General features: G+C 39.3%; 1 protein-coding gene across 1 annotated transcript; it reads left to right on the top strand.

Moving 5' to 3' along the window:
* The first annotated feature begins 18,291 nt into the window (after nt 1-18,291).
* On the top strand, nt 18,292-22,666 carry LOC132278831 (SNW/SKI-interacting protein A-like). The gene is made up of 2 exons (XM_059780729.1): nt 18,292-19,185; nt 20,189-22,666. Exon 2 carries the CDS (start codon nt 20,248-20,250, stop codon nt 22,054-22,056), a length of 1,809 nt encoding a protein of 602 aa, XP_059636712.1. The 5' UTR covers nt 18,292-19,185; nt 20,189-20,247; the 3' UTR covers nt 22,057-22,666.
* Nucleotides 22,667-23,088: the final 422 nt, after the last annotated feature.

The raw sequence follows: 23,088 nt of genomic DNA, 5'->3' as shown, positions 1-23,088 counted from the left end.
CATCTGTGTAGTGGTTTGATATATGTATAGCAACTCCATCCTGAAACCATAGTAGGTCATTCAATTCTCAATTGATATGGCACAAGTAGGTGATGGACTTAACCTATATGATTAGTCCACACCTTAATCCAAGTTAGGTAGAACTTAGTGTTGGAACTAGTCCATACCTAGTATGTCACTGTCCCATACCGGTACATACAATCCTCCAGTTAACGCAGTTGATAATATAATAATTAAATAGTCATCGACTACTCTAGAATATGCACAAAATAAATTTAATGCATATACAAATAACAGACATTCAATATAGAGCCAAAAATCCAATTCCAGTAATGTAAATTGCTATATTAAATTCAAGCATTTACATCATCCAACATAGTCCATGAATTGATACAGTTAACAGAAATTTAAGTATCAATTATACCCAAGATAAGCATAGGAACTTTTAGTTAATTCACTATACTTATAATACTATGAAAATATGAATTATATATATAGTTAAATCATATATAACAACCTTGCTAAGCTCCAGTATATAAACCTAGCAAATCCTCCAGTAAAACCCATGAATTGGTACAATTTAATAACAATTTAAGAACCAATTAAATCCAACCTAAGTATATTGAGTTTAATTAAATCACCATACTTAAAACATTGTAAAACATGATTTATATATATCATTAAATCATATATTAAAAATTTACAAAGTTTCGAAACATTAACTAGCAAAACAGTGTGCAAATATACCAGTTTTCCTTAACTGTGTGTTACTCCATGATTTAATCAAATTATAGATTAATGCTTTCCATAGTTTTATAAGTCTATTACAGTCCCAAAACACGTTTAGTACAGTTTAGAAGACATGCCAAAACACTGTACAATCCAAACCACGCACCAAAACCTTAAAGTATGCAAAACTAGGCAAGAGCAGGCTCTAAAAAAATTGAGCCTGCTCTTTCATTTGATTGAGCCAGCTCTAAGGCTGCCAAAAGCTCGCTCCAACCTTAGGGAGCCGGGTCTAAGGGTTATAGAGCCGGCTCTGTCCCCTTTCGGAGACTGCTCTCACTCCCTTAGATGCCGTCGACCGTTTCCGTGTCTTCTTCTCCAACTCCGGTGATTAACGGAGCCTCTCTGATGTTTTTCAATCTTTGTTCTAAGTTCAAACTCAGTCCTAGGTACATATTAAACCACTGATATTCAATGATAGCATGCATGGAACATAGGTTTAGAAGCAACGATCACAGAACCTTTGTCTGAAATTTTAAGCAACCCACAACAGATTAATTTGGTGAAATTAAATACTATGTTAATTACTTATTCAAGGGTTCGTTTAAAGTCTCAGACTAATCCTCAAGAATAAATATATATTCACAACAAGAATTTAACACAAGATTTAAAACAATCCGCAACAAGATTTCAGTTAAAACTTTTAAGCAACACTAAAGCAGATTAATTCAATGGAACTAAAAACTGATTTAAACATGCATATTAGATGAATTATAACATTTGTTTCATCTATTTTAACCTTTGATTAATCCCTGGAGTCTTAACTAGGCATGTACAGAACACGAATTAACGAGAGAGAGAAGAACAGAGACTTGCCTTTGAGAGTTTGAATTGAAAACTCTAACTGTCGTCTCTATCAACTCCGACAATGTCAACTTGTTGTTGTCAACCTCTGTCGCTCGTAGTTAAATCCAGAACTCCTCCTTGAATCCCTCCCTTAATCTCCTAAGATTCCCTTTGTAAATTACTCAAGCTCCCTATCATTTTCCGCCCTTACAAATCTCAGTATGACTCTTTATAGGTTTTACGTGAAACCCTAAATTAAATCCTAAACTAACTATATATCGGCGCCAATCCTAGACACGATGTAAAACATAAAACCCTAAGTCAATTCACCTAATTAATTTAATCTATTTTAAAATAAAATCCAATTAAATACACATGAGATTAAAAATAATTAACCACATAACATAAAAAGAAAACCATTTAAATTAAAGAAAATAAAACACAAGTAAATAACAATAATACAACAAGTAATTCAAATAAAAACACTTAAATAATTAAACCAATTAAAAATAATTCAATAAAATTACATATAATCAAATAAAATGCAATTAAATACAATAATTAAATTCCAAAATTGTCCTTGTAAAATTAGGGGTATTACATTCTTCCCCCCTAACGAAAGGAATTCCGTCCTCGGAATTCGTTCTTACCTTCTTCCCATAATTCAGGAAACTACGAGCGAATGACATCTTCCAGGTCCCAAGTGGACTCAGCCTCATTGTGATGACTCCACTGAACACGTACCATAGGAATAACCTGGTTACGAAAAGTCTGATCCTGTCGGTCTACAATACGACACGGCGTCTCCAAATAAGTTGCATCCGGCTGCAACTCAATCTTCCCAACGTCGATATGCTGATACCGATCCTCATCTCGCAGAAATTTTCGCAACATGGAAACATAGAACACATTATGGACGCGATCTAAGTTATCTGGAAGTGCCAACCGATAAGCAACAGCTCCAACACGATCCGTAATCATAAATGGACCGACAAACCGAGGTGACAGCTTCCCTTTCTTCCCAAAGCGCATGACACCTTTCATAGGTGACACTTTGAGTAAAACCTGATCTCCAACCTTAAACTCCAGAGCACGAGTACGCCGATCAGCATAACTTTTCTGCCTACTCTGAGCAGTACGCATGTGAACCTTAATAAGAGCTATCTTCTTAGAAGTATCCTTAATGAACTCAGGACCCAAGAATCGGCTCTCGCCAACCTCCATCCAACAAACAGGTAATCGACACGGTCGGCCGTATAACGCTTCAAATGGTACTATCCCAATAGTTTTCTAGAAACTATTGTTATAAGCAAACTCCACAAGCGGTAAGTAATCCTCCCAGTGGCCCTTGAAATCAAGAACACATGACTAATGCATATCCTCCATAATCTGATTCCCCCGCTCAGTCTGTCCATCAGTCTGAGGATGATAAGCAGTACTAAGGTGCAACTCTGTACCCAAGGCCAGCTGAAAACTCTTCCAGAATCCAGACACAAAGCTCGAATTCCTATATGATATAATAGACAATGGAATGCCATGTAACTTTACAATATCTGAAATGTAAAGTCTCGCCAACGGCTCCGAAGTGTACTCAGTGCGAATAGGCAGGAAATGAGCTGATTTCGTCAGTCTGTCCACGATAACCCAAATGGAATTGTGATCCTTGGACGAATTTGGCAATCCTTCCACAAAATCTACAGAAATGCTTTCCCATTTCCACTCCAGTATCGGTAGTGGCTGTAGAGCTCCTGACGGCCTCTGATGATCAATCTTGACCATCTGACAAGTACTACATCGGGAGACAAAAAGTGCAATATCCCTTTTCATACCTGCCTACCAAAACTGCCGCTTCATATCCTGATACCTCTTGTCGCCTCCCGGATGAATAGAAAACTCAGAGTGGTGAGTCTCAGTCATCACATCATTCCTCAAATCATCAGCAGAAGGTACCACTAACCGTCCCTTGTACCTCAAACCTCCATCAGCCCTAATATAGTAGAATGAAGCCTCTCCGGAAACTATCTCTGTAACATTGTCAATGCATTACTGATCCGTGAGTTGTACCTTCAAAACCTTATGAATGATAGAAGGTGTAACTACCATACAAGCCATGAAAACATCTGACAACTCATCCACTGTCCTTAAAGCATTCCACTCAGTAGCGAACAGAGCAGAAAGACTGCCAATAGGTCGGCGGCTGAATGCATCTGCCACCACATTCTTTTTCCTTGGATGATACTGTATCGAGAAGTGATAGTCTTTCACGAATTCCAACCTCCTGCGTTGTCTCATATTCAACTCCCGCTGAGTGAACAAATACTGCAGACTCTTGTGATCGCTGAATAATCTGAAGGACTCACCCAACAGATAATGCCTCCAAATACGTAAGGCAAAGACTACGGCTGCCAACTCCAAATCATGTGTTGGATAATTAAGCTCATGAGGCTTAAGCTTTCGAGATCCATACGAAATCGGTCGCTCCTCCTACATGAAAACACATCCAAGACCCTGCAATGAAGCATTCGTGTAGACCAGATACTTTATCCCGCTCTGTGGGGTAGACAAAACTAGTGCAGAAGTCAACTAAGTCTTCAGCTCATCAAAAGCTTTCTGACAATGTTCATGCCATACGAACCGTACACCCTTCTTAGTCAGATGAGTGAGTGGTCCTGCTATCTTTGAGAACCCCTGGATGAACCTCCTGTAATACCCTGCCAGACCGACAAAACTCTGAATCTCGGTAGGTGATGTAGGCTGTCCCCACTCAACCACTGCGGAAACCTTGGCTGGATCCACCACTATTCCTTTTTTCTGACACCACGTGACCCAGAAACTTCACCTCCCACTGCCAAAATTCACACTTTTCGAACTTGGCATACAACTGGTGTTCACGAAGCGTCTGCAAAACTCTCCGTAGATGTCTAGCATGGTCGTCCTCTGACCTCGAGTAAATTAAAATGTTATCTATGAAGACAATGAAAAATTGATCCAAGTAAGCCCTGAAGACTCTGTTCATCAAATCCATGGAGACCGCTGGTGCATTAGTCAACCAAACGGCATCACCCGAAACTCATAGGATCTATATCTAGTGAGAAACGCTGTCCTCGGAACATCCTACTCCCGAACTCAAAGTTGATGATACCCTGACCGCATATCAATCTTAGAGAACTCGGTAGCTCCCTTAAACTGATCAAACAGATCATCGATCCTAGGCAAAGGATATTTGTTACGAATCATAACCTTGTTCAACTCCCTGTAATCTATACATAGGCGAAGCGAACCATCTTTCTTCTTCACAAATAACACTGGCGCTCCCCAGGGTGAAGTACTCCGACGAATGAACCTGGCTAAGTAGCTGCTGAATCTAATCCCTCAGCTCGCGTATCTCCACTGGTGCCATCCTATAAGGTGCTCTAATAATAGGTACTGTGCCTGGAGCTAAGTCTATCACAAAATTGATCTCACGACTAGGTGGCAACCCTGGAATCTCCTGAAATACATCTGGGAAATCCTGTACAATCGGTATGCTATCCAATGATACAGTAATCCTCCCCTCCGTTCCCTCATCCACACGAAACAAATAGGTGCTAATGACTTCGCTAGAACGCGGCTTGGCTACGACATACATGTCTTGACCAGGGATGGTAAACACAATAGACCTATCAAAACAATTAACTTGGGCATGGTAGTGATACAACCAATCCATCCCAAGTAACACATCATAAGTGTGCATGTCCAGGACCAACAGATTGGCTAGAAACTTGAGTCTGCCAATATTTAGTACCACAGGCCCATCACCCTCATGAAGAATGGCTATATCGCACAACGGTGTAGAAATACCCTGAGGTCTACTGCATACCCGAGTCGTCATCCCAGACAAAGCAACAAAAGTCCTACCTACAAATGAGTGTGTAACACCTGTATCAAATAAAACACGTCCATAAAAACCATGTATAGGAAACTTACCCTCAACAGCCTGAGGTGCCTGCATATCCTGTGGCATAGGGTTGTACACCCTGCCATAATGTAGCTGCTGCGGTGCCTGTCCCTGTGGCTGCGGTGGCGCTGGTAAAACTGGATAAGTCTGTCCCTAAATCTGTGGAACCTGTGGAGCTGGTAAAGGCACTGACGCCCTCTGCCCCTGCTGCACATGCTGTCCCTGTCCATGTCTCTGTCCCTGTCTGGCTGTAGGACACTGCCTGAAAGTGTGACCATACTCTCCACAAGTGTAACAACTACCTTGGAAAGTACCAAATGGCCTCCTCTGTCGGTTAGCCTGTAGCTAACCCTGTCCTTCCTGTGGTCCCCCATTCTGTTGTCGCTAAACAGGTGCCACATCCCTAGGAGCATCCAAACCACCCTTGTGCTTTTTCCAAGGCTGCTGTCCCTGAAATTTGCTATTATCATTCTGTCGACGTCCATTCCCATTCCCCTTCTCAGCTGACTGGTTAGCAGAGTCTCTGTCACCCCGCTTCTCACCCTTGGCCTGTCTGATATCCACGGTCAACTGGTACTGCTGTAGAGCGACGTCTACCACCTGAGCATATGTAGTATAGGTTGGACTACCTGTAATAGCTCTCTTGATAGATCACATCAGTCCCTTGATGAAACTGTTGCGCTTCTTCTCCTCTGTATCCACCTCCTCCGGTGCAAAGAGAAATAAGCGTGTGAACTGCTACTCATACTCTGCCACTATCATGTTTCCCTGTTGCAAATTGAGAAACTCAGTCTTCATGGCTGCCCTGACTACATAAGGAAAATACTTTTCTTCAAAGCGTGCACTGAACTCATCATAAGTTAAAGCCATCCTCTCCTCTATGGTGGTAACTGACTCCCACCACTATAGTGCATCCCCAACTAGCTTGAAGGTAGCAAGCATCTGCTTCTGAACCTCCCTGCATTGAACTAAGCGAAGATATCGCTCGACGTCCTGTTTCCAATGGTGAGCTGCTCTCGCATCGGTGGAGCTTGTGAACTCAGGTGGGTTCCCCTTTGTGAAAGAACTCCTAGCCTTCTCCCAAGTATCAGTTTGAATAACCGGAGCTGGTAACGGTACCGGCTGTACCTAAGGCTGATTCCGAAGTGCAGCCGTTACCCCTACTTCTATAGCCCGAGCAATAAGGTCATTGAGGTGGGGGGGAAACTTTGGATCTCTTCCCTGATCCCGAGTCTGCTGAACTTCCTCCTGCTCCTCATAGAACTGACCTTCATCCTCCTGACGTTGCCTACGGGCCGCTTCCCTTTGTTACCGATTTTTTCGTCTAGTTCTTGCGTTAGCCATTCTGTCAACACAGAAAGACAGACATCGGCATGACTAAACTGAACCGTAAAAAATATAATGAATCTTAATACTTAAGCTCTAATCAAGAGAAAACGCTACGTGGAAGTCTTATACGATAGAATCCTAGAGACACTTGAATTTGGAGTGCTTTGATACCAATTGTAATACCTCTCGGATCTGAGACACGGGTTGATCAAGCCCAGACCCAAACTCGAGGGATATCAAACAATTAAAGTATTTTAAATCGAACACGAAATACAAAGTGAAATACAAAATAATATAATATGTTGAAAGAAACTAAAAGAAAATCCTTGTATCATAATTAATCAAATCCGATAATCCAAAACTCCATAAGTTTACAACTCAGGAATCCATCCATTGGACCCCTTATTAAATTCTCAAACCAAAATTGAAAGAATAGAAATAAAATTGAAAGCTAATATAGAGAAGATTCCTACATAATCGGAGGAATGAATATCTGTATCTGCTCTGCACGTCCAAGCTCTAACCCTGGAATTGACGAACACCTGAAAAATAAAGGAGTGGGTCAGGCCCACATGCAAGTCCTGATCTACTACAATCCAAACAGTAATCTGATACGCAGATACATCCCAAGAAAACTCAGCAATATCTAGAGTAGTCCATATATGTATATAGTACACACTATAACACGCTCGCTAGTCCAGACCTACCAGGGAACAACACCTATGTCCAGTTATCCATCCTAGGCGATATACGTGCCTTAACCATGGTCATGAGACTCAAGCTCATACCACCGCACCATAATATATATATAAAGTCCGCGCTCCTCCTAATACAAAATACCATCCATCTGTGTAGTGGTCTGATATATGTATAACAACTCCATCCTGAAACCATAGTAGGTCATTCAATTCTCAATTGATATGACACAAGTAGGTGATTGACTTAACCTATATGATTAATCCATAGCTTAATCCAAGTTCGGTAGAACTTAGTGTTGGAACTAGTCCATACCTAGTATATCACTGTCCCATACCAGTACATACAATCCTCCAGTTAACACAGTTGATAATATAGTAATTAAATAGTCATCGACTACTCCAGAATATGCACAAAATAAATTTAATGCATATACATATAACAGACATTCAATATAGAGCCAAAAATCCAATTCCAGTAATGTAAACTGCTATATTAAATTCAAGCATTTACATCATCCAATATAGTCCATGAATTGATACAGTTAACAGAAATTTAAGTATCAATTATACCCAAGATAAGCATAGGAACTTTTAGTTAATTCACTATACTTATAATACTATGAAAATATGAATTATATATATAGTTAAATCATATATAACAACCTTGCTAAGCTCCAGTATATAAACCTAGCAAATCCTCCAGTACAATTTAATAACAATTTAAGTACCAATTAAATCCAACCTAAGTATAGCTGAGTTTAATTAAATTACCATACTTAAAACATTGTAAAACATGATTTATATGTATCATTAAATCATATATTAAAAATTTGCAAAGTTCCGAAACATTAACTAGCAAAATAGTGTACAAATATACCAGTTTTTCTTAACAGTGTGTTACTCCATGATTTAATCAAATTACATATTAATGCTTTCCATAGTTTTATAAGTCTATTACAGTCCCAAAACACGTTTAGTACAGTTTAGAAGACATGCCAAAACACTGTACAGTCCAAACCACGCACCAAAACCTTAAAGTATGCAAAACTAGGCAAGAGTAGGCTCTAAAAAAAGTGAGCCTGCTTTTTTATTTGATTGAGCCGGCTCTATGGCTCTAAGAGCCGGCTCTAAGGCTACCAAGAGCTAGCTCCAACCTTAGGGAGCCGGCTCTAAGGGTTACAGAGCCGGCTCTATCCCCTTTTGGAGCCTGCTCTCACTCCCTTAGATGCCGTCGACCGTTTCTGTGTCTTCTTCTCCAACTCCGGTGATTAAGGGAGCCTCTGTGATGTTTTTCAATCTTTGTTCTAAGTTCAAACTCAGTCCTAGGTACATATTAAACCACTGATATTCAATGATAGCATGCATGGAACATAGGTTTAGAAGCAACGATCACAGAACCTTTGTCTAAAATTTTACGCAACCCACAACAGATTAATTTGGTGAAATTAAATACTGTGTTAATTACTTATTCAAGGGTTCGTTTAAAGTCTCAGACTAATCCTCAAGCATAAATATATATTCATAACAAGAATTTAACATAAGATTTAAAACAATCCGCAACAAGATTTCAGTTAAAACTTTTAAGCAACACTAAAACAGATTAATTCAATGGAACTAAAAACTGATTTAAACATGCATATTAGATGAATCATAACATTTATTTCATCTATTTTAACCTTTGATTAATCCCTGGAGTCTTAACTAGGCATGCACAGAACATGAATTAACGGGAGAGAGAAGAACAGAGACTTGCCTTTGAGAGTTTGAATTAAAAACTCTAACTGTTGTCTGTATCAACTCTGGCAATGTCAACTTGTTGTTATCAACCTCTGCCGCTCCTAGTTAAATCCAGAACTCCTCCTTGAATCCCTCCCTTAATCTCCTAAGATTCCCTCTGTAAATTACTCAAGCTCCCTCTCTGTTTCTGCCCTCACAATTTTCTGTATGATTCTGTTACGTGAATAGGGTTAACAAACCCTTGGCAGACGTATGCTTATATTTATAGGTTTTACATGAAACCCTAAATTAAATCTTAAACCAACTATATGTCGGCTCCAATCCTAGACACGATGTAAAACATAAAACCCTAAGTCAATTCACGTAATTAATTTAATCCATTTTAAAATAAAATCCAATTAAATACAAATGAGATTAAAAATAATTAACCACATAACATAAAAAGAAAACCATTTAAGTTAAAGAAAATAAAACACAAGTAAATAACAATAATACAACAAGTAATTCAAATAAAAACACTTAAATAATTAAACCAATTAAAAATAATTCAATAAAATTACACATAATCAAATAATCTTACACTTTTTATTCAGTTACAGTTCTTTCACTTTTTATTTTTGTATTTATTTTTAGGGTAAATTACACTTAGACCCCCTGAGGTTAGATAATTTTTCAGCTAGATGAAGATTTTGGCTTTAACTTTCACTTACACTCCAATTTACTTTTTGACTTCTGATATATATGAATTGACCATTTTATCCTCAATTTTTTAATACAACATATATAATCTTAAATGACAAAAAAGCCCATATATATATATATATATATTCAACACTTATATGTATATGTGTGGGTGTATATATATATATATATTCAACACTGGTAGCTCCCACCATTAACACCTTCATCACCACCAATGTCCCACCCTAACACCTCCCTGCACCACCAACCCACCCAAAACCAATCTGCACCCCCACCTAACACCTCATCACCACCACCCACCTAAAACCAAACCCAAAAATACACAAAATCCCATCCCACCCACTGCCGAAATAGATGTCGATGACAAAGAATGGAAGGCGAAGTCGATTGTTAAAGACGACGCTGAAGAGCAAGTTGATGTCGGCGGTGGGTGTCGGATTACAACCTCTATGGTGGCCCAATCAATATATCTCAGCGACGAGACATCAGATTACAGGCTTACAACCTCGACGGCGTCGTAATCGGCGACAAAAATCCTCATCTCGTGCTCCGGTGGGAGGGCTTATGAGAAGAGAAAAAATCAATATGAGATAGCTACAGTCGAGTATCTGTGTGTGAGGGTTTGTATGGAGAGAGGTAGCTACAGTCCTGGTGGTGGTGAAAGAGTTCATGGTGGAGGTGGTCGCGATGGCGGCGGGAGAGATGGGAGGGTTGATTCGCCGATGACGACGATTTGTCAAATCAAACGGCAACGATAGTGGAGAAGACGGCAATGATGTCGAAGCCTCCGACGGCGTTGAATCCTTGTCTTCTTTCTTCGATTTAAGGTTTCTTTCCCACTTTCACCAAATCACACACACATATATATATCACCTACACCATATACCACCCCCGCCAGCCCACCGCATCATAGCTCCACCACCCACAGCCACATCCGACGCCGACATCACTGATTGCTCTGACTAGATGCTCGTCGTTGCTTTGTCGTCACTTGGGAACACGCCAATATGAACCGGGTTTTGCTACTTGGAACTCGCCAGAATTGAGATTGGTTTCGTTGCTACTTAGAGCTCGCCGGAATTGGGTCAGTTCAATTCTATCGTTCGTCACTAGAGAAGAATTGGGTTTTGCTAAGCCTGTAATCCGAATTGAGTTTGGTTTCGCCGACTACAGTCGATTGTTCCGATGGGAAGGTTTGTGTATTTGCGTATCTGTGTGTGAGGGTTTGTGAGAAGGGAGAGAGAAAGGAGAAAAAGAAAGGTAGAGAAATAAAGATGAAGGTTCACAGACAGGCAGGGGGCGATGGGTAGTTTGGTCACAAAAATAATTAATATGAGGTCAAAGGTTAGTATAGTCTTTTAACACTTTAAAAGTCCTCTGGCTCTATCAAAAATTAATTTTTGGGGTGTAAGTGAAATTTAAAACTAAAATGTTCATATAGGTGTAATATGACCTAACCACAGGGGGTCTAGGTGTAATTTACCCTTATTTTTAAATGTCCCGGTATTGAATTTTTTTGCACCTAAACTTTGGCGCTGTCTATGGGAAGATTTACAAAAAAGCCTCTTACTATCACTTTACATGCAACATCGTTCTTGAATGGCAACATGATCAGATGTTGTTTAGTTATAGCAACTGGAAATCATGTAGAAAATGTGCGAGGGGATGCAAACACAGTTTGACATCTTACGACTAGCCAATGAGGCCATCACTGAGCAGATCAATGCGTTAAAGCAAGCCAACGAGACTAACATAGCGCAAATCAATGCTCTATGCTAGGAGAATGAGGAACACTGGGTTACCGCTCAGCAGGCCAATCCACCCCCCAGTGGAACATCGACTAGCACCGCTCGGTCCTCTGCCCGAACATCAGAACGAATTGGTAGATTTATCACTAGTGCCGCATGCCCAAGGACTCAACAATTATCCATAACAGCCGAAGGCCCCTTGGCAGCAACTCAATATGTCGCACGACGCTCTAGACCGGAACGACAGAGACGAAACAACAAGTTAGTCCCGTATAATGGCAGACTCCATATTGGGAGGATCGCGAGCAACGCGGACTCAAGCCTTTAGGGATGGCAACGGGGCGGGTTTGGAGCGGGTTTGACTAAACCCGTCCTCGCCCCGTTTGTTTAGTGGCAAATCCATCTACGCTCCGTGCCCCGGGATGAGTTGAATTCTCAAGTCCATCCCCGCCCCGTTGGGAGATGGCAATACCCGTGCCCGCCCCGCCTCGTTAACATTTTTTTTTTTTTTTTTCTTCTTTTGGTTACTGGAATAACATATATTAGGCATCTACAATTACCCATCCATGAATCAGTATACCCAGATTTTATAAATATATATATAAGGAATGTTTGAAGACCATTGAATGATTTAGAGCTTTGTTGAAAAAAAGAAAAAAGACCCAGATTCAAAACCACGGCCCTTGAAGGTGATTTTTCTCCATCTGCTTCTTTCTCCTCTGAAATAAAAATCATTGAGAAAAACAAGATCTATAAGTGAAAAGATTATTATTGCTGAGGGTCGTCACCGATTCATCTCTCTTATCTTCAGAGGATCATCTCCATCCCCAGGCTGCGAAACATAGCTTGAAGACGGGATGCGCTTACCATGTTGTCAGTGCTGAAAGGAAGAGATCGATGGCAGCGTTTGGTGGAGGTGGTGGTGGTGGGATGAGCTGTAGAGGAGAGAAAAACATATGGAAAAGGAGGAGGAAAACGAAAAGAGGAGAGAGAAATAGGTGGTGGTTTGGTTTCTGGGTAGGACGCACCAACCCTGTGTAATGACCTTACGGATGTGGAGACATTGGGAGTACTACGCTTTAGGGTTATAACTTATATAATAACTTATAATATGTATGTATGTATGTATATATATATATATATATATATATATATTTTAAAATTAAAAGAACTGTATATAAGACGGGACGGGGTGGGGCAGGGCGGTTATGAATCAGAACCCATCCCTGCCCCGTAACCTACGGCGGGTACAAAAAATGTATCATGCCTGCCTCGACGGTATAAAATTTGTTCCTATATCCCGTTATTGACGGGGCGAGATGGGGCGGTAAAAATTGCCACCCCTACAAGCCTTTGAGGATCATGCTGAATCAGGAAGATGGAATACTTGGGTCCCATACGGGGATCACCAGTTGCTAGGAAACAACGTACTAGAAAAATTCTGAAAGGAAGTAGATGAGCGGATCAAAGGGCTGAAAAGCCCAAATGCCTTAGAACATGGCACATGAATTTACTGCCTCTATAATCAAGACGCCATTCACGGACGAAATAGAACAAGTCGAGAGACCCAATAAGTTTACCATGCCAAAATTCATCAAGTTCAATGGGACTAGGGATCCCCTTAAACATTTAGACCACTACAGCCAGAAATTAACTCTAGAGGCACGAAACGACCTCTTCATGTGCAAAATCTTTCCGTCCAGCCTAACAGGGGTAGCATTGGAGTGGTTCAAGAACCGACCACATAAATCTATCTCGAACTTCGAGACATTATACACAGCCTTCCTAGCCCAATATTGTGGAAATAAGATGTGGCGACCTTATAGGCGGGTGTGTGTGAGCGTCTGCAAGTGGCATTGGTAGGCTACCACATTGGGCGAGCTACAGGTGCACAATTCCATATCGCCTGGATGTGGAGGGGAAAGTTCTATATGTAAGTTCAACACCCTTCTATAACACAACGCATTTTAAAGCCGTGATGGTGGTGAACCCACCAGAACTCTAGAGTTAAGTGTGCTTAACCTGGAGTAGTACTAAGATGGGTGACCCTCAGGGAAGTCTCTGGTCTGGGGGAGCCAAAAGCGGACAATATTGTGTTTGGCTAGGGTGAGGGTTGTTATATAAGAAGCAAAAGAAGATCATCTCTAGTCTCTTCATAATTCGACAGATGAAAGGAGAAGGACTTAAAACCTTCCTCACTCAGTTCAATATGGAGTCAGGTATTCCAGACTGCAATCAGGCTACAGCAATAGAGGCATTCAAAATAGCCATAATCCATGGCATAAGGTTCCACTCTTTATTAGTAAAGGAAACTCAATCAGTTATGTCAGAATTGAACGTGAGGGTACAGAATTACACCAAACTCGAAGAGAATAAGATGACAAGGCAATAAAGGGCAATGCTAGTCACGGTGGAAGGCCGACTAAGAGAACAACCGAGCATCTCAAGGGCTCAGCGAGAGCCACCAAGTATCTAAGGCAGGGCCCCTAAGAAGAGATCGCGAACTACAGAGAGGGTCACACCACTCAAAACCACGCTGGCAAGAATGTACCAGGAAACCAAGGACAGGAAAATCCTGAGCAAAAAAAGAGCGCTAGGCCCCTCATACCTTAACGATCTTGTCTTTCCATTCTTTATCTGAGGTATTAAGACCGGGAAAAAAAGATCTACCTGTACTAGAATGGAAGTGATACCTACCCTCCTCATCCTTTATTCTATTTAACGAATAATAGAAGAGGAGATCAACAAAATTCAAGGTCAGCCCACGAACCCTATTTGAAGCTAGAAGGCAAGAGAGGATATGGAAGAAATTAGGGTTAACCTGAAGAAGGGCTAAGTTCAACATAGATATAACGCAAAGATAGAAGGGATTAAGGGGAAATCTAAAGGTAGATAAATGTCTAGCAGAAAAGAGCATCTCACACTCTACTAAACCCTCACCAGTGCTAAAATTTAGGTCATGGGGATACTCCTTTAAAGTAACATTAGAGGGAATCCGATTTTTCTTTATTAATTGGGTGGCAGAAAGTGACTTCCTCTCCACAATATCCGAAGGGAGGATTATAGGGCCCTCGACATGACTCGGAGTATTTACACACTTCCGGCATCTCCGATTCAGAATCGAACGCCTGAGTACGCTCGCTATTTTCTTGACTCATGATAAAAGAATAAAATATAAGAAAATAAGAGAGAGACTGACCTTAACAATGGGGAGAAGACTGGAACAATAACATGCGGATTTGCTCTTAAAGCCAAGGTATTTTCGCAAGTACAGATAACAAAAACAACAAGAGTTCAATATATAGAGGTGTAAAGCAAGCAACGAAGGGGCAACAACACAAGACCCCAAAGTACGGAACCCCAAGTGGCAATTTGATTCATAAAAGGAATTGGGGGCAAAGTGTGGAGGAAAAATTTTCCATCAATCACAGCACACCACACGTCTGCAAAATAAGAAAGACCCATCATTGAAATGGCAATCCCAGAAGCCCAATGTAGTCAAGAGCCCATCAAAGGAGACACCAAACATTCGAGTCAGCCCAAACAGAGAAACGTGGCCCATTCCAAGTTCATTCAAACATCCCACAACGCCACTAATAAATAGGAAATCGCAGAAAATTAAGGGCTATGATTGCCCACATTCAAAACCGCTGATAACGGCCCCAAGAAAATCTTTGTATAAACATATAAATAAGGGATCGATTATGAGAGAAATGGCATCGATTTTACTGGCTTATATTTCTTCTATTGAGCTAGTCTCTGTTCAGTTACAGTTCTTTTACTTTTATTTTTGTATTTATTTTTAAGTGTCCCAGTGTTGAAATTTTTTTGCACCTACAACATACCAAAAAGCTCTCCGATTTTCCATTCCCAAAAGTAAAAAAGCCTTATCCTAAAGTGATAACAGTGCAGAATGGAAGAAAAAATCGGGTTTTATGTGCTTGCTGCAGATACCATGTGTACCGGCAAGCGCATTGAACCTCCGTGTTTTGAACGTTTGGATCCTCTATATCGGGAATGGGATACTTCTATCCTCATACCGGAGTTCCGGTTGGTAGAAGAGTCATCCATGGTGGTCGTCAGTTACACGGTCATCAACAACAATATTTTGATTTCAGTTATGGATGTACGTTCCGTTAATATCACTAAATTCTTTTTTTACAAAGTCGGGAGTTCAATGGAGAATTGGCAGGTCGTCGAAAAGGAAGACAAAGAGGAGGATGTGAAATATTACCCCTTCAATGGGAAGTCCGAATATGTTGATGGTTTCGTACACACTTTGAAACAACATCCTATCTTGATTGCATATGGTGTCAAATTTTCTTCCGATGATGGTATCATTCAATCTCTTAGTGCTCCGCGGATAATTCGACTGGAATTTCTAGATCCACCAGTGGATTGTTTTCAAATATACTCCTCCTATCTTTTCCATATGGGAGAGAAGATCTTTTGTGTGGCGACAACTGGTTTCAATGATAACCCCTCCTCTGAGGATGTTCAAAATTTATCCATCTCCACCTTCGAAGTTTCTCAGAGCATGCATCTTTTACTGCTACATTCGGCTGTCTGCGCCTTGAACACAAAGGACCTTGCCGACCCAAAACCAATCTCACTTTGTTTTGGCTCCCCTTAGGATATGGCATTGTAGTTGTTGTTTGATAACATTGAAAATTAGTACTGACTGAAAATTTTAGTGCTAAATTTTAATCCTAACTTCTCTTACCATTAGAGATGCAAGAAAAACAAGATATCCCAATTATGTTTTGTAGATGATCTTATGTTTTTTTTTGTCATGGGAATTGCCAAGCCCTCATTGTTTTTCTCAATGCTATTAATGAATTAAGTGTTGTTTCAGGTTTATACCTTAATCTGAGCAAGAGTCTTATTTTCACCTCTAACTTATCTACTACTGTTCAGCAATCCATGGAGGATAAATTTGGTTTTGAAGTTGGTGAGTTTCCCTTCAGGTACTTGGGGTTGCCCCACAGCTCTAGTAGGCTCTCTCCTTTTGACCATAAGAGTCATGTTGATAAAATTACTAGGTCCGTTTTAATAAGTCTAATAATTAATAATAGTTGTTTTAACACCAATAATTATTAATATCGAGTTTAAACAACTTACATGTGATGGTCCAAAGTTGCTTTAAAAAATTCAGATTCAGTGAACATCTAAGGACCTTTAGACTTTGAGTAAGTCAAGTGGCAAACAAAGCAAAGAAGCATTCACATACAAAATGAGAAGTCAATAAATTATTCAACCCGATTTGCACGTATTCAGAATTTACCTTTTAATAATAATAATAAAAACACATGAAACAAGTATTACAATGCAAAAGAATGCACACTAAAATTGAACATATCCATCAAATTTTTAGCAGATAAGTGCTAAAATAGAAAGAAAACAATATGAAACAAAAGAAGAACCACCACATCAGCATAGTAATTTAAGTTCTGAAGAAAACTGGATCGTGAAATTAATCATAAGGTGCTAGCCAATAAAATCATAGCATGCATCCAATTTGATCTATTCGAGTCACCATTCATAAATAACCAATTATAAAACTAAGATTAATCATCATCCTACATAACTGAAAAAAATTATACAGCAGCCAGTGATGGATTCAGAATTTTTTTTAAAGAGGGGCGCTAATGAAGAATAAAAAAAATTGAAGATATATATTTTTAAATAAAATAACAAATATAAAAATTTAATTTTTTGTGGTTTGTCTAACTCATATTTTTAAAATTTTTTAACCATGTGTTTTCTAGACTACCATAGATGTGGGACGGAAAGAAATAAGAAAGTTGATTTACTTTACTTTCTTTTAGATCTAAAACGCAAGAATATATATAGTGAGTATTTTTAAAAATTGAGTGAAAATTTCAAAGTGTGTGAGAAAGAATCATAAATGTGGCACGCGATAGAGAGTGCAAAAGAAATTATTATCTTTTGGATCCAAAAAATCAGTGGGAGTAAAAATGTGAAGTGTGATATTTTTATCGATTGAGAGGGGACATTTTAAAAAAATTTACAAATTTAGAAGAAGCATTTTCAAAATTTTAACAAAAAAATATAAGTAATAATACAAATGAAAAGAAATCCAGTGAGGGCAGGCCCCCACTGATACTTAAACAGTGTAAATATACCAAGTCACCACTTACGTACATAATTTCCCAAACAGAACTCAGCAAGCAAAATCAATTACCAAAGAAGAAATCTTTAAACTCTGTCTAACTCCCCATTTCAAAGGCAACACGAGTTCTACCAGATCTTTCATGGCCAAGGACGGATGTAGGGGTGGGTTTTGGTGAGTTTGAATTCAAAATTTTTTTTTTTTTTATTATACTTTTTTCAGCCCAGCCCGAAAAAATTAATGTGTTAATAGTATTAGCCCACCCAATTAAGCCCAAGTCAACTCATCCACCATACTAAATAAAGGCCCAAACCAAACAAGCCCAGGGCCGGCCCTGACCCAAGCGACAAAGGCGGTCGCCTAGGGTCTCAAAATTTATGGGGCAAATCTTTTCAGCTTCCCAATCGCATCCGTCTCTATTCTCGTTCTCAACTCGTCTCTGCAACTGCAAATTACAAAATCTACAAGAATCAGAAGTTCAAAACCCATAAATTTCAGTTTATCCATCTGTCTGCAAGAATTAAAAGTTCAAAACCTATTACCTATATATCTTTCAGTTTCAATCGCCCGCTGTTCCAGTTCTGGTTCGCCGTTCGCAAGCTTCAGCCACTGTCTCTCAACTCTTAAGCTTGCCCCCCTCTCTCTCTGCAACTGCTAACTTGTATGTATGGGTTTTCTTTAAATTTTTTTTTTTTTAAATCAACTAATCAACTGCTAACTTGTATGTATGGGTTTTGTTTTAAATTTTTTTTCTAAATCAACTAATCAAGGTCTGTAATTTTTGTTTTGCAAACTAAATCCTATTTGGTGAATTCGATGGTGTTGGAAGGGGCTTGCCATGAACTACCTCACACTCTGCTTCCACTAGTAGATTCTCAAATAGGATTAGTAAATTGGTCAAAAGAAGCGATAGGGTACTGAGTGGTGAATTGTTCAGAAATAAATTGGTAATTTTTTTTTATTAATTACCCAAATAGGATTTTCTATGCCTTAATCAGTCAATTGTATAAAGAAATATTCTTAAGTAAGAATTAAACAACAGTTGATTTTGGTTGATACATTTTTATTTAGCCCACCCCATTGAGAAATCCTGGATAAGCCATTGGATCGATGAATATCAGATCTGTTATTATTGGACTTTTACTGGCACACCTGTAATTAGGTAATTTTTCCCCAATATGGAAAGCTCTAAATATGACATCATATTTTAAAGCCTATTGTATTGAATTTTCTCTCTTGTCCATTCCGTTTTCTGTGGCTCGCATGATTTGACCCAATGTTAAGCCAAATGCAGCAATGGAGGAAATGATCATCAATTTTCTCATAAGAGTAAGGGTTTCATAACTATTTTTTCCTTAAAATCTCAGTACAATCTTCTACGAACACTTTCAGTTGCATGTTACTAAACCCTTAAGTCATAGGCCTTACACAAAAATTTATAGAACTTTTTTGTCAAATATTCAATTCCATTTTTGTTTTTTATAGTATGTATCAGTATTTTTTAGCTACTTCCTGATTTTTCTGATTGTTACAATTAATTACCCAAATCCTCAACTCAATCGTTCATGTAATAACCCATGCTTATTGTTTTTCCTGAACACCATTCTAATAATTATTTCTGATTCAGTTTTTGGTTTTCCGCGGAGTGAGTAAGTATTTCATTAGAAAGTTTCTTTACCCACAGAATCATTAAAATACTGAATATTATATATATGTATATATCTTTCAAAAACTGAAGTACAAAAAATGATGAAAGTATATGTGTTTCAGTGTGTGTGTGTTAAAGGTACGATGCTCAATATTTTCTTTTCTCTAATTTATTATACTTTACATAGATTTAGGTTTGAAAACTAACAAAAATTCTCCTACATCAACCTATTTTCCAAAACAGAATGAAGAGTGCTTGAATGGATAAATTGCTCAAGTATAATTTGTAAAGTCTAGCTACTTGTTTAATTGCTTTGACTTTGGTCTTCAAGTGAGGTCAAGTTTTTTCTTTAATTTTGAGATATCAGCGTATTAATATACATGTAACTTTACTGAAATGAAATGTAAAACAGTTCGCATAAATCAGCTGTACCAAGCAACATTAAATTAACATTCTAACCAAACGAAACAAGCAAACCTAGAACAGATGTGTATAATTAAGGATCCAATCGCTATCGGTGTGTCTAATCTCATACCAGGAAAATGTCCTTTTTCACCATTATTCCTTTTATAGTACATGCGGCTTCTTACTTTTCTGATTCATTGTTGTGCTTTTTTTTTTTATATATATTTTTTGGTTTAATTTTACTAATGCTTTGTTGAATTTTTTTTTTTTCTTCCTTAGTTCGGGATTTGGAGGTAGTGAAGTCTTGGGTATTCATCTGGCTTTGGCAAGGGTTTCTGATGGCAGCTTTGAAGGAGCTTCTTCCACCAGTGAAATCGACTGGGAGTTCGCATTACGACCACTCCAATGATCCGTGGTTCAAGCAGAGGTACAGCGCAACTGAGGCCGAACAATCTGCTGCAATCAAAGCAAAGCCAGTGCCACCATACTTGAAGAGGGATGGCTTTAAGCCATCTAAGCCTGAAGATTTTGGAGATGGAGGGGCGTTCCCGGAAATTCACTATGCCCAGTACCCTCTTGACATGGGTAGGAAGAAAGATGCAGCTCCTGGAAGGAAGACGCTGCCCGTCACTGTTGATGAGCATGGTAATGTGAGATATGATGCAATTGTGAAGCAAAATGAGAATGCTTCTAAGGTAGTTTATTCACAACACAGAGACCTTGTGCCGAAGATTTTGAAAAATGATGAAGAGGAAGAGAACTTGGATGTTGAGTTGGAGAAAAAGATTGAGGAGACAACCCAGGAGACAAAAGCAGCTCTTGAGAAAATTGTGAATGTGAGGTTGAGTGCGGCACAACCAAAGAACGTGGCAACACAGTCTTCTGATTCGAAATTCATCAAATACAAGCCATCGCAACAGTCTGCCGCTTTTAATTCTGGTGCAAAGGAGAGGATAATAAGGATGGTTGAGATGCCCGTGGATCCCTTAGAGCCACCAAAATTCAAACACAAGAGGGTTCCAAAGGCATCTGGTTCTCCACCCGTGCCAATCATGCACTCCCCACCTCGTCCTGTGACTGTGAAGGACCAGCAGGATTGGAAGATCCCACCATGTATTTCGAACTGGAAAAACCCAAAAGGGTATACAATTCCACTTGATAAGCGTCTTGCAGCAGATGGTAGGGGACTTCAGGAGGTTCAGATTAATGATAATTTTGCGAAGCTTTCAGAAGCACTGTATGTTGCAGAACAGAAAGCTAGAGAGGCAGTGGCGATGAGATCTAAAGTTCAGAAGGAAATGATGATGAAGGAGAAAGAAAAGAAAGAACAGGAATTGCGTGCTTTAGCTCAAAGGGCGCGGTCTGAGAGAACTGGTGTGGCACCCCCAGCTGCAGTTCCGATGCCTTCTGACAAAACTATGATGGATGTTGATGATATAAGGGGGGATTATGAGCACGTGAAGGATAAGGATGCCCCAAGGGAGACAAAGGTGGAAAAGGAAGAGCGATTGCAGAGGGAGAAAATTCGAGAGGAGCGGCGCCGAGAAAGGGAGAGGGAAAGAAGGCTGGAGGCCAAGGATGCAGCAATAGGAAAGAAGAGTAAGATCACTAGAGATAGAGACCGCGATGTTAGTGAAAAAATTGCTCTTGGGATGGCCTCTGCTGGAGCAGGAAGAGGAGGGGAGGTTATGTATGACCAGAGATTATTTAACCAGGAGAAGGGAATGGATTCTGGGTTTGCTACTGATGATCACTACAATGTTTATGATAAGGGCTTGTTCACTGCTCAACCTACCCTTTCGACACTGTACAGGCCAAAGAAAGATGCTGATTCTGATATGTATGGAGGTGCAGGTGCAGATGAGCAGCTGGATAAGATCATGAAAACCGATCGCTTTAAACCTGATAAGGGTTTTGGTGGTACCTCTGGTAAGACTGGTCCAAGAGATAGGCCTGTTGAATTTGAGAAGGAAGCAGAAGAAGCTGATCCGTTTGGTTTAGACCAATTCTTGATAGAGGTGAAGAAGGGTAAAAAAGCCATGGATAAAGTTGGCGGTGGAGGAACTATGAAAGCAAGTGCTGGGTCCATGCGAGATGGCCATGAAGGATCTGGTAGAACTCGTGTTGCCTTTGAAAGAGGGCGTTAGGCAGAGTTTAAGGCCCTGCTTGGATTAGAACTATGAAAACAACTGTTTTCATGGTTCCAAAAAACTGAAAACTCTTAAATTGGTCTACTTGGTTCTGTGTTTAAAAAGTGTTTTTGAAAAACTGAGTTAAATGAGTTCAGGATTTTGGAGAACAACTTTGGGCTGTTTTCTGAATTTTCTAAAACATATTCTATGTTGAGGGAAAACACGGAGAACAAAGTTCACTTAAAAAAAATGACGAAACCCTTCTTGTATATAACCTCAGCCGTACAAGCCCTCCTTACAATCTCTCTCAAGCATTTTCTCTCAGATTTCTTGGTACAACCTCTCTTCAACCCGTCTTTCAGTTTCTTGAAGCTCGTCTAATGATGGTCGATCTGCGCTTCTCTGCCTGCGGTTGTCTCTCTTCGTTCGGGTAAAACTCTCTCACAGAGTCATTGATATTCTGTGGTTGTTCACACTTCCGATTTGGGTTGAGGGTTGAAGATTTTCTTTGGTCGTGTTATTTTCTGTGGTTGTTTACACTTCCCATTAAGGATTTGAACTCTCCCCAATCTCTCTTGATATTGGTATCTGATTATTCATATTTGGGTTCTCCGTTGGATGTGAATTGGATTTTTTTTTTTTTTTTTTTTCTTCATTTTTTTATAATTAATTTGCATTGTTTATTGGCTTTTGATTTCCAGTCTGTTATTTTCTATTTGTTCAATCTTGGACTCAAAGTTCATTTTTTTCCCCGTTAATTTGATGAGCAATTTTTATTTGATCTTTATACAAAGTTGTTGTGGTCCTCTTGCTATTCTGGATAATGAAACTTATACTAGTGTTATGTTCTATGTTGTCAAAAGGACTTTTTTTTGTTTACACCACTTTTTAAATGACAAATTTGGTTAGATACCATTTTGTTTAGTATTGAATCTTTTCTCTCTTTGAAAAATTGATTCTAAATATCTAAATTCATTGTAGAGGGCATCACTTTTTTTTGGTTGAGTTTCTTAACTAGGGTTTGTATTATGATATTTTCCATTCTAA

The sequence above is a fragment of the Cornus florida genome, unplaced genomic scaffold, assembly GCF_030987335.1.
Source record: "Cornus florida cultivar Cherokee Brave unplaced genomic scaffold, ASM3098733v1 CherokeeBrave_3.0.0_Hap2_Chr10, whole genome shotgun sequence".
NCBI classification, from domain to species: Eukaryota; Viridiplantae; Streptophyta; class Magnoliopsida; order Cornales; family Cornaceae; genus Cornus; species Cornus florida.
This window is presented reverse-complemented; position numbering and strand designations above follow the sequence as displayed.

What these genes read in the sequence shown, in the direction of transcription:
- LOC132278831 (XM_059780729.1), top strand. Translation starts at nt 20,248, where the DNA reads ATGGCAGCTTTGAAGGAGCTTCTTCCACCAGTGAAATCGACTGGGAGT.